This window comes from Thunnus thynnus, chromosome 3, assembly GCF_963924715.1.
Source record: "Thunnus thynnus chromosome 3, fThuThy2.1, whole genome shotgun sequence".
NCBI classification, from domain to species: domain Eukaryota; kingdom Metazoa; phylum Chordata; class Actinopteri; order Scombriformes; family Scombridae; genus Thunnus; species Thunnus thynnus.
The window spans coordinates 17,594,258-17,606,837 of record NC_089519.1 but is presented as its reverse complement, the minus strand read 5'-3'; the positions used below and the strand labels follow the sequence as shown (position 1 = coordinate 17,606,837).

Sequence of the window (12,580 nt, the reverse complement as noted above, 5' to 3'; positions counted from 1 at the left end):
GCTTACTCAAAGGAAGCAAATATAAGGTGAATAGATCCAAGCACACAACCTTGTGGAACTCCGTGTCTAACTTTTGCATGCTTGGAGGATACATCATTAATGTGTACAAACTGAAATCAATCTGACAAATAGGACTTAAACCAGCTTAATGCAGTTCCTGTAATGCCAATTAAATGTTCCAGCCTCTGTAATAGGATGTGATGATCAATTGTGTCAAATGTGACACTAAGATCTAACAAGACAAGTACAGAGAGAAGTCCTTTGTTGGATGCAGTTAGGAGATCATTTGTGACTTTCACCAGTGTTGTCTCTGTGCTATTATGCGCACTAAATTCCTGACTGAAAATCCTCAAAGAAACTAATGTTATGTAGAAAGTCACACAACTGATTGGTGACTGCTTTCTCAAGGATCTTGGAGAGAAATGGAAGATTAGATATAGGTCTATAGTTGGCTAAAACACTTGAATCAAGAGTAGGCTTCTTAAGAAGAGGTTTAATTACAGCTACTTTAAAGGACTATGACACATTTACTGTTTTGGTTCAGTCTCACTGCTTTCATCAACTTAATTTCCAGCGAAAAACTCTAATAAACCCAATGTACTCTACCTGCCCAGCACCAAAGAGACAAAGTTAACAACTAGATGGTGAAGCATTTAGCAGCTTAAGAGCCAGATATTTTTCTCAGGAGTTGATTGAGACCAAAACGGAGCAGAAAGAAGAGTGAACATGAAACTCACATTCATCAGGTGACCAAAATCATGACTGCAAGTGAACAAAAAAAACGCTTTGGGAGCAGCCGAGGAGGTTGTGATTTGCTGAATTTCATGTCCTCAAAGGTCGCTCACTTCCTCTCCCCCATACAGAAATTTTAACTGACAAATTTTTAACTTCCTTTCATATCTAGTAAAGCAGTGCTAACTAAGTGTATTACCAGTACAGAAATTACCCTTCTATGTCTAACTACGCCCCCTCCCGCTAAGGGGCAGGAGGAACCCTTAAACCCTAAATATTTTCAGTGTGTCAATCAACTCACTCGTCCCTGAACAGGATCAATTTACAAGAGGCGGATTTTGTACGGAAATAGATTGAATTTTATTACAAAATAGTACAAATATATATATATATATATACACACACACATATATATATATATATATAAAATCACAATTAAAATAACAAAGGCATAAGGTGAGCAAGACAATAAATTAATTAGCTGGCAAAATCAGAGTTAACTTTCCTCAGGTTATGAAGGTCGGGTCTGCTCTTGCGCACCATCCTACCAAACAACTGTGGGAGACAGAAGAAAGGGGGGGCAAGAGAAGGGTACAGCAGGCCTGACACCAAAAAGCATGCACTACACACAATATCTAAAATATCCACAACAAAATACCATGCAGTGTCGGTATTAAGTATACACACCACTACAATGTGCCACCCTGTGCAGTCCCACCACAAAGAGGAGGGGGTATGTCAGCACGGACCCGGCCTTGTATAGAGTCAAACTATTGAGACAGAAGAGAGGAAAGCAACTATTACATGAGATCACCATCAAAAATATAACATACAATAGAAGCCTAGCCTAGCCTACACTACTAGAGGTAAGCCTCAAATAATATATAATCAAATGCCAATATAATGGCCATATTACTGAGTGGGCAATACAGCCAATGGGGATCAACGAAACTAACAAAACAAACAAACAAAATAAAATAAAACATTAGTAGAAAACAGTGGCTGGCCTGGTCCTTTGCAAGGATAAACAAACTCCCATAGAACAATAATGCAGGAACAGGGAGGGAGATTTCCAGTGCTACAGCAATATCTCAAGTTCTCTATAGCTGCGGCAGCTTGTGGATGGTCACGTCAGTTATAAGCACGAGTCTTTCTTCCCTCCGTGATGGACGGGATGCTCACATCTGGTTATCACCCTGCTTGAGAGGGAGAGTACACCACACGAGGTGTGTGGAGCAAAGTCAAGGGGCACTATACTGAGACCAGCAAACTTTTATCACTTCCTGATTACCTGCTGGTCATGTGACTAATCATCATGTGACTATGTGTATGTATCAGTCACCTTGATTTCCACATAAGGATAAGACTTCCTTAAGCAGCCTAGTTGGGATGGGGTCTAAGAGACAGGTTGATGGTTTGGATGAAGAAATCGTTGAAGTTAATTAAGGAAGGTCAATTGGAGAAAAACAGTCTAAATATATATCAGGTTTTACAGCTGTTTCTAAGGTTCCTGTGTTTGTGGATAAATCGGTGCCTGTTGAGGGCAGGAGGTGCCCTGGTGGACTGCCGTGATGGACTCACATACTTCAGGATATGTTCCAGTTGATGGGGTGTCTGCAGGCTGTAGAGTAGTAGCAATGTATGTTGTGTCTGTTGTTCCTTCACCTGAAGGCAAATCTAAAACATACATGCAATTATAGTCATTAATCCTTTAGTAAGGACACACCATGATTGATAAATTACAACACATCAGGCAATAAACACATCTGAAGCATACATTACATAAGCATAGATAACAGTTGACCAGTACTGTTACATGAGTGAAAAAGGTCAAGAATCTAGGTTTAAATTGTTTTTGACCAACAAAGCTCTTAGTGGTCTGGCACCATCATATCTTAAAGAGCTCATAATACCCTATTATCCCACTAGAAGACTGCGATCCCAGAATGCAGGCTTACTCGTGGCTCTTACAGTCTCCACAGTGCTGCTGTTTGTTGTTACTAGTCACATCTCTGGATTATTATTATTATTACTATTACTGAATGTTATAGTTACACATTGTTAGTAATTAAATGTAGGTCTTAGTCAAATTAAATAAAGTTTACTTGTACAGTGCTACTTTATATGCAGTAGAATGACACAAAGTGCAGTGGTGAAACATTATGGATGTACTGTATGTTTGAATACAGCTGCAGGTCAATCAACATCTAGCATCATATCAAGCACTCCAGCTACCTGCAGTGAAACACAGCCTGCAGCAGGTGAGTTCTGGTCATTGTATGTTACAGCTGCAGTTATGTAACTACTGTCAATATTTTTGCTATAATTCTATCAAATATTCACAATCAGTTATGAACAAACATAACTCATCCTGTACATCTGGAATGTTTTGTCTATTTGTCCACAAATGGATGCTGGGGAATCGATTTTTATTATGCCAGTAATTTGGCCAAACCTTTAACCATTTTCTAACTCTTCACAATGACAGAAAGCCATGGAAACTGCAGCTTGCACACACAGATTTCATTTCTTTCATTTTCATTCATTCATTATCTTTTTTTCATTTTTTCATTATTTTTTAAGGCAATATCACCACATACTGGACCTTTCTCAAAAAAAAAAAATCAAATGAGCTAGAACTACACTGAACTATGGTTCGATTTAAGAAAGTTTCAAGTCAAATACCAATATTATCTATTAGTAAATGGTTTCTTACATACTTGCGCAATAAAATATATTGAATCACAAGTATCATTTCTATATTAAGAAAGGGAATATAGTTAACTTAAATACTAATAAATATAAGACTGCAACCATCTATATTTATTCAAGTTGTCTACAGGACACATTAAAGCTAGAATAACTTATTCCCATCAAAAATAATATAACCTAGATTCTAGACCATTTTTCACTAATGTAATTGAACAGTACTGGTCAATCGTTATCTATAATTTATGCTTCAGATGTGTTTATTGCCTGATGTGTTGTAATTTATGAATCATTGTGTGTCCTTACTTAAGGATTAATGACTACATTTGCATGTATGTTTTAGATTTGCCTGCAGTGAAAGAACAACAAGAACCATATACACTGCTACGACTTTACAGCCTGCAGACACCATCAACTGGAACATATCCTGAAGTATGAGTCCATCAAGGCAGCAGCTATAGATCCTGCTGGCTGGCCAGCCCTGTCTGATATAGTGAGGATGGAGTTAGTCAACAGAGGCCATATCAGGTAAACTAAGACACTACATTTCCAAAATGAGATGATGGGAGAATTTCCCATCACCACCACTTTACAGAAAATTAGTGAATGGAGAGGAAATCAAAAGAAGCTGGGTGTTTTATTCCTTTACTGCTTCTGCTGCAAGCTGTTCTCACAAAAAAAAAACAAGAAACAGTATCATACAAACAAAACAATCAGTAATGCATTTAATGACTGGAAAAAATGCTGTGAAATACTCAAAACCCATGAGAACAGTCCAGAATATTTTAGGCACATGACATCATGGAAGGAGTAATCTATCGAGTGTAATCTATGACTAACCAAGTGCCCGTGTCTTGTATGTTGCTAACAGATAGTTGGTAATATTTAACAATTTATTCATTCTTTGTTGTTTGAGAAGTAATTTTAATTTATAAAATAAAAAACTATATTTTTGTCTTGAAATAATTGTGGTGTCTGATATTTGTTGTTCACATTTTTACTGTAGAATGAGCGGATGGTGATGAGGCAGTACTGGTAGGGTAATTTAGGTGGAATGTGGTTGGGGAAGGGCACCAAAATCATCTTCACTTTGTTAATGACAAAAATGAGAGAGAGTGTGCAGAAGCAAACTGAAAATCTCATGCTGGAAGATCATTTATTAGTGGTCCTTATGAATCTGAGACTGGGGCTCAGTAACAGAGATATAGCATATAGGTTCAAAGTTTCTGAAAGCACAATATCAAGCATTCTAAGAGCTTGAGAACTAGCTTGACTGCTAGAGCTCGTACCTGGTCCAATTACAAACATAATAACACAATTAAGTACCTGGTGGGAATAACACCTGCAGGGGCAGTTTCATTCCTGTCCCCATGCTGGGGTGGGAGAGTGTCAGATAGGCAAATAAGACTTGAACCAGGGTTTTTGCACCTGTTAGAACCCAAAGATAAAATCTCAGCAGAGGGGACTTTTGATCAGGGATGAGCTTGCTACATATGGTGCTGCCTTGCCTATACCAAGTTTCACTAAAGGAAAGAGTCAGTTACCTGCTTGTGAAGTAGATTTATTTTAGATTTGAAGTTATAAGCAGATGGAAGAGTTTGAAAATTTTGCTTTCTGTTATTCCAATTTCCCAGGTTAGCCTCTTGGATGACATGGCGATTGTGTGTGGTGCTCTTACCAATCTCTGTAAATCTGTAGCGCCCAGAAAAGAAAGAGTATGACACTTATGAAATACAATGTGTGTGTAAAACAATGAACTTAGAACATTTCCACTTTGCTCATTTTGAGAAATGAACATACTGTTTTTTTTCTAAATTATTGTATTGCATGTGTTGCAAAATACTGGCGGTTGAGGGGCAGAATCTTGGCTGCAGGTTAGAAGTTTTGGCAGAATACAAGATAAATAACATAGCTTTGCTTTAGGTAAAGCCTTCTGCAAGAGCTGTTAATGTCTTGGAATGGGATTTACAACCAAGCCCTGAGTTGTCCACACCAAAAAATCACAGCATTGGACACTGCAGACAAACCAGGACTTGAATGTTTGGTCAGGGCAGAAATCCTCATTGACAGTGACACCCTGTAGGCCTTCCCTGTACTTATATGGGCATTTGATTTCCACAACCCCTTCCCCACAGCAGTCACATCCCACTTTCTCATCTGGAGATGCACCAAGGTGTGGCCAAGGGCCATGTGCATGCACCAACCCAAGACTACAGCAACTGATTTAACAGATTGAAACACTTTAAAAGAGATGGGAGAGGAATGCTAGTATCGCATGCTCGCAAAGACTTCTATCAAACACAAATCAACTGAATGTCATCTGATGTCATTATCCAGATTACATATCTAGATACAGATAATATGTATAGCAGGTGGCGATGAGGCCTCAGTCAGTAGCGAAACATTCCTCCACTGCTGATGTGATCCATCTTCCAGGCAGTTATGTTAGGTTCACAGTCTGAAGCAGCTTGGATAGGATATGAAAGCCAGATAACTCCATACCTATTAATATAGCTTTTTACCCTACCTTTTTCATTTAGCATCAAAAGCAGAGTATTTAATGCCAGGTTAATAGTGTACATTAGCATTTACAGCAGCTCCTTTGATATGTTATTTTGGAATTATTGTTGTCTAATTAGAGCTTGCTGACTAAATTCAGTGGCAACTCTGCTGAGAGGCTGGGGGCATGTGATTAGTTGAAGGGAAAGGGTTAAAATGCTGGTAAAAAAAAAAACAAATTATTGTTTGAAAAATGTGGCAACATTAAATAAAATTGTCACTGGGAAAATCTCACTGAAAAAAAAAATTATTTAAATGTATTGAAATATGGAGTTTGATACAGGATCATATTGCTGACACCATTGCAAATACATTCTGCTCAGTTTCACATTAAAATAAGAATTTTGTTTCCTTTATACAAGATCCTTTCCACATATTTATCATGTTATCAATTTTATGATTATTATAAATTGTTATCAGTTTTAACAAGAAACATTTCCTGTTATATACTGTTATCATGGCAAGTTTGTATGCTCATAAATGATAAGCAAGATCAACGGATATGGCATAACAAAAACTGTTTTTTTGTCAAAATGGAACACCTTGGTATGTATTGTGACATGAGTTATAACATGAAAAAATCTTGTTAAAAAGAATCTTCTAGAAACTGAGCAAATATGTTATCATAAATAATGATTAAATTACAGAATTTCTTGTAGTGATTTATTGAGTTATTTTACAATGGATTTTTTTTTCTGTGTATATATTCGTACAATTATTTTATAATGTCTTATAGTTAGTATTAGCCATTTGGAGCTCTATACCTTTAACATAAAGTCTTACCAGTAATCTTACCTTCCATAAAAATCATTTATTTATAATACACAACATGAGGGTATTGGTGTAACCACAGCAAGGTTTAGTTTACATAAAGCACAATGTCCTATTAATGACAGACACACATGCAGTGCCTACTTAATGCATGGGCTTATAGGGGCTCATCCAACAGCCCCAAGGCTTTGGAGTTGGCAATTCAATATACTGTTGCACCAAGGGGACCACAGCAGTCTCACAGCAACGCTGAAATGATGGAAATCTTGATCATACCAGCACAGAGTTCAGTATATGAATTTGCTTTGTCATTTGTCAGTTCAGTGTAGTTAATTTCAGACCACTTTGCCACCCTCTTTTCCCTCTCACAGATAGACTGACCAGTAGACGACATTGAAGAAGAGGAAGGAGAAAGGGAAGAGGGCTCTTGCATAGAGATCAATACGTTTGGCAGCAGCGGGTATGACGGGTTTGGGTGGGGGAGGTTTCTTGTTGGCTTTGCTCTGGGACTTGAGGGCCCCTGATACTTCAACTGGTTTACCATAACAGTCAAAGTTGGAAAGTTCAAAGTCTCGAGGTAGAGATCCCACGATGCTGAAGTCGTTGGAGCGAAGATCTGACTTGGAGGTACAAACTTTCTTACAGCGAGTTTCAACCACCTGCTAAAAGACAGAGGCTGACTGAATAAAATCATCTGATACTGTCACTCCTGATATTTTGCTGTATCAAGAAAGAGTCATTAATCCTGTCTTACAGTTTACTGGGGTCCCCCAGGGGAGCCAATACAGTTATATGAGTAGTGTTTACCTGCAGAGTGTTTACATGGATAGGTGTTCCACCAGTCCCATTCACTGTGTTGTTAGTTTTATTTGGAGGCTTCTTTCCTTCTTTCTCTTTCAAAGCTTTCTCCTTAGTGGCCATTTTGGCCTTTTCCTCCTCAATCAGTTTTGGGCTGTTCAGTATCACCTACAGAGAGAGAGAGGGAAAACCACAGAGAGACAGGAGGAGGGAGGGGGAGAATGAGATGTAAATGTAATGTACAATACATACAAAAATCATCTCAGGGCACTTTTCACATAGAGCAGGTACTCTTTAATTTCAAGAGACCCAACAATTCCCCCATGAGCAAGCACTTGGCGATAGCAGTAAGGAAAAACTCCCCCTTAACGGGTAGAGACCTCAAGCAGAACCCGACTCTTTAGGCAGTTATTTCAGATCAACTCAGCTTTGCATGGATCATTTACATCATCATTGTTAGTAAATACCAAACTAAATGAACCTGTGGTAGGCTATAATAATATCCCTCTCAGGTCTGACAGTGGGATTCTTCCTTGGTCAGCTGCATAATGTTGGATAAAGATATTTGAAGAAAAAGCTGTTGTGCTTTGTCTTCATGTTTTCCCACTCTGCTGCACCAAAGTTAAGTGTAAGTGCTCCAGGCAGTAGTCACAAGTGACCCATTACTTGATAGTAATACTCAGAGTTCTGTTTGAAAGTATCAGAAATGTTTCTTTTTGTCTCAGCCGCCAGGGGGTGGCATGTTAGTGTCTGTGTGCTGGTAATACACCGTAGGGTAACAAACTTGAACTGCAGCCTACATGTCATGGGCAGACAGTATGTTGTTAGCAGTGGTATTGAAGAGTGTATCTACAGTGATGCTTGAAAGTTTGTGAACCCTTTAGAATTTTCTCTATTTCTGCATTAATATGACCTAAAACATGATCAGATTTTTGCACAAGTCCTAAAACTAGATAAAGGGAACCCAATCAAAACAAAGAACAAATGAGACTAAAACATTAAACTTATTCATTTATTTATTGAGGAAATTTATCCAAACTTACATATTTGTGTGAGGCAAAGGTATGTGAACCCTTGCTTTCAGTAACTGGTGTGACCCCCTTTTGCAGCAATAACTTCAAACATTTTCAGTGCCCGTTTATCAGCTCTGAACATCGGCTTGGAGGAATTTTAGCCTGTTCCTCCTTACCAAACAGTCTTAACACGGGGATGTTGGTGGGTTTCTTTGCATGAACTGCCCACTTCAGGTCCTTCCACAGTATTTCTACAAGATTAAGGTTAGGACTTTGACTCTGCCATTCCAAATCATTAAATTTATTCTGCTTTAACAATGCTTTAGTAGAATGACCTGTGCGTTTAGTGTCACTGTCTTACTGCATGATCCACTTTCTATTGAGCGTCAGCTACAGTGGTAAAAATGGCTTCTGTCACAGTAATTCATATTTATTTTGATGCTATTTGTTGTAATTCAGGGTGAAAAAGGTGCTCAATTTCTTCGGCAGCCACAGAGCTGGACAGTTCGCATATTTGGTGCTGTAAAACCAATCATTCAAAGGTATAGAGTGGCTGTATTTTCACCTCTTTGTCATGTTTGCTATAAATATATTATTTTGAGAACTTGTGGGGAGGATATTGCATTTTTTTCAAGGTCAAGAGGAGGGTCTGAAGAAAATATGACATTAAAATAAAACATTAAAATTAAAAATTAAAATTAAAATTACACATAAGATTCCGTCCACACCCAACCCAATAATTTACAGTACCAGTCAGTACCACACTTTCTCATTGAAGGAAATGGTTAGGTGTGTCCAAACTACTGGTTTGACTGGTACTGTATGTACTGTCCCTCGAAAATATATTTGATTTTTCCTGAAGAAGACCATATGTACTAGTGCCAATATCTACTGAAATGTTGAATACCTAATAAAATGACTGCATCTGAGTTATGAATGTGCAGCTCTCTCTTTCCCCTTTCTGCCATTTACTGCAAATTACTTGGTCCCTTACATTTGACTAGATTCCAACTAGTCCTAACACCTAAATGACAGAGATGTTACTGCTGTAAAAAAGGACCCATATGACAGTCCAAAAACAGCATTTTCTGATCTGGTGTAATTATGATCAGGCAACTAAACCTTCTTGGTGATGGTTAGAAAAAATAGCAGTTTTTGGCAAATAAATGATGGTTAAGACATGATTAAGTACAAAGATCTTCCAAAAGATCTTCCAATCCTTCCTGTTCATTTACTATAGTGAATACTTATTTAGCATTGCCAACTCTCTGTGGAGTCCATCGTTGCTTGTAATCCCATTGCGCTCGCTGCCAGTGATTTGTCACTTCAATTTGCCACTCTGTGTGTTTGCTATGTTTCTTGTGGCCTTACCCCAACTCTTTCTTACTCATCCAAGTTAAATATCTTCATTCTCATGTCCTTTGCACTCACGTTTGTAAAAAACAAACCAGTATCTCTGATCTCTCATCACCAGTTTTTTGTGTGTGTGAAATGTAAAATTTGTGTATCTGTTTGTAATTTCATTAACCAGTGTAGATCTCCTACTGCTGAGTAAAAACATGACTTGAAGGTAAAGATGACTTTGCCCTGTTGCTGGTGTGCCACCTCTAAGGTTGGGAATCTTTGGGAATCTCACAATTCGATTCTGATTCTTGGTGTCACGATTTGATCCAAAATCAATTCTCTATCAAAAAAATAGATTCTTGCTTGAATAAATAGAAAGAGCAATATTTAGGCTCTTAATCCAGAACACTGTATGGCAAATCATTCCCTCATGTCCTTAGTCCACTGAAATGTAATATGAAACAACACTGACAGTGAAACTAGCTGGTCTTGATGAGGGTCACTGTCTGACAAATATGAAAAAAAGAAAAGTGTGCACTTTTTGATTTAAAAAAAATAACTTCATTTGACTTCTGCCTGTATGAAATGAAAGTGTAATATACCGATTTCGACATCAGTGGTTAAATTGTTTATGCAAAAATAGAAATTGGTGTATGTGCTGGAGTAAGAGGGGAAATAAAGAAATAAAAGTGTGACGCACTCTTTACGTTATGTCTCCAGCAGTGGACACACCATTAGTAACAGGGAAAGTCATTATCCTAAACGCTGTACAGGTGCAAAGCTTTAGAAATAATTTTTAGAAATGATTTTTCTGACCAGAGTTGATTAACGTTTGCAGTGTGTGTTCGTTAGTTGGTTCGTTTGTGGAGTTGTTGTTGTTGAAGAATGTTGGTCTCTGGATGATAACGTATGAAGTATTCTCTACTCTGTAATTCCCTGCACTGTTCCTTCGTGGTTGAGTTCTGCCTTTTTCATTCTGTCAACATGACATTATTAACTAACATTATTCCAAAAATCATTTTTGGCATTTGTGAATCAATTCATAATCATAGAAGATGACATTGCAATTCTTATGAGAATTGAATGTTTAACCAACCTCTAGCCATTGCTTTCTCCTTCCATTATCCCAGACACTCTGGCCAGGGAGAGTCTAACCTAATGATGGGTATGAAGGCACTGGGTATCTATTCTTTTACGTATGTATGTGTAGACATATGTTTGCATGTAAGAACTGACCTGTACCACAGCATATTCCACCAGGGATGAAAACCCAAAAAGTAGACAGGCAATGAGCCAGATATCAATGGCCTTTACGTAGGAAACCTTCGGTAGCTCTGAAGCCAAGGACATACTCTCACTGGACAGAGAGAGTACTGACAAAATACCTAGAAAAACACAGATGTTAACACGTTTCAGTCAACCAACTCATGTGGAACAGATTATTATATAAATGAAGAATATGTACAACATTTGCGTCTAAGCTCTGACCTTGTCATTCCTCACAAGGAACACAGCCTTAGATTCAGAGCCACATGCCAACCATTCTAATTAATCAACAAGGTGAAGCCAGCAGGACCAACTGCTACATGCCCAGTTCCCTAAGAGGCACATCAGATGTGATATACTGTCTAGTGAGCACCTTCTATGTGTGGACCAAGGCATGAGCTGGCCATTCTCCTAAAGACACCACGCTATCGAATTAAACTGCTATGTGTGGACCTGGCACTAACCACAGTTGGGTAATTCCCCTGCTAAAAGCAACAGACCATGAGGGAAATATCGTAGCTATTGAAATGATAAATACAGCAAAAGTCTAAGACACCCAGTTATACTGCAAATAATTAAAATCCTGGATTAATGGTTTGGAGCAGACATTCTCTCCTCATTAGTTGCTATTGTGGCATGACAGTAGTAGACCAACAATACATGGATAAAAACCTCAATTGGCAATGTATGTGGCTGAGTATAGCAACAGTATAAATCATAGAACATGAGCTCCGCAGTTAGAAAATGATTGACATAAAGAAACCCCCTAAAAAGCAACACACAGGAAATTACTCTCTAAAACTGCCACAAGAACTTAATTCACAATTAAAAGCGATGCAAATATAGCATTCAGCCAGGAAGGTAGCAAAGAGCAGCATAAGAGCAGAAACTTCACATCATAGTGGCGTGTACAATGGAAACCTTCGCCCACTGGGTCGTGCTTCAACATTGGCCAGCAAGGAGCTTAATCTTTGTATGGCTCTGATTAATGCCAGATCGCTAGCAAACTAGACTTTCTTGCTTAATGACTTCCTCACCTCTCACAAGTTGGATTTTATGTTTCTGATGGAAACCTGGCTTCATGCTGGTGAGTTTACCCCTTTTCCTGAACTTCTTCCTCGTGGATGTGCATTTTTCAGCTCCCCTCGGACCACCAGCAAGGGTGGTGGGCTAGCGTCTGTACTCAAATTTACCTTCAACTGTCAGCAGAATTCATCTGATACCTACTCCAGCTCTGAGCTGCAGCTATTTTTGATAAGCTCTCCTTTTCCTGTGCTTTGTGTAGAGGTGTACTGTCCACCAAAAATCAATAAGGATTTTATACAGGACTATGCAGATTCCTTGGTGGAGATTATGTTAAAATATGATCGTTTTTTAATTGTTGGTGA

At 38.4% G+C, this 12,580-nt stretch overlaps 1 protein-coding gene across 1 annotated transcript in view; it reads right to left on the bottom strand.

Annotated features, from left to right (window-relative positions):
• Positions 1-6,662: 6,662 nt before the first annotated feature.
• LOC137179669 (glycine receptor subunit beta-like) overlaps positions 6,663-12,580 on the bottom strand; it is a 64,096-nt gene continuing 58,178 nt past the window's right edge. Inside the window, exons 9-11 of the mRNA XM_067584523.1 lie at positions 11,163-11,311; positions 7,579-7,737; positions 6,663-7,430 (exon numbers count right to left, since the gene is read on the bottom strand). Coding sequence (XP_067440624.1) covers positions 7,137-7,430; positions 7,579-7,737; positions 11,163-11,311 — 602 coding nt within the window. The 3' untranslated portion in view covers positions 6,663-7,136. The remainder of the gene's footprint in view (positions 7,431-7,578; positions 7,738-11,162; positions 11,312-12,580) is intronic.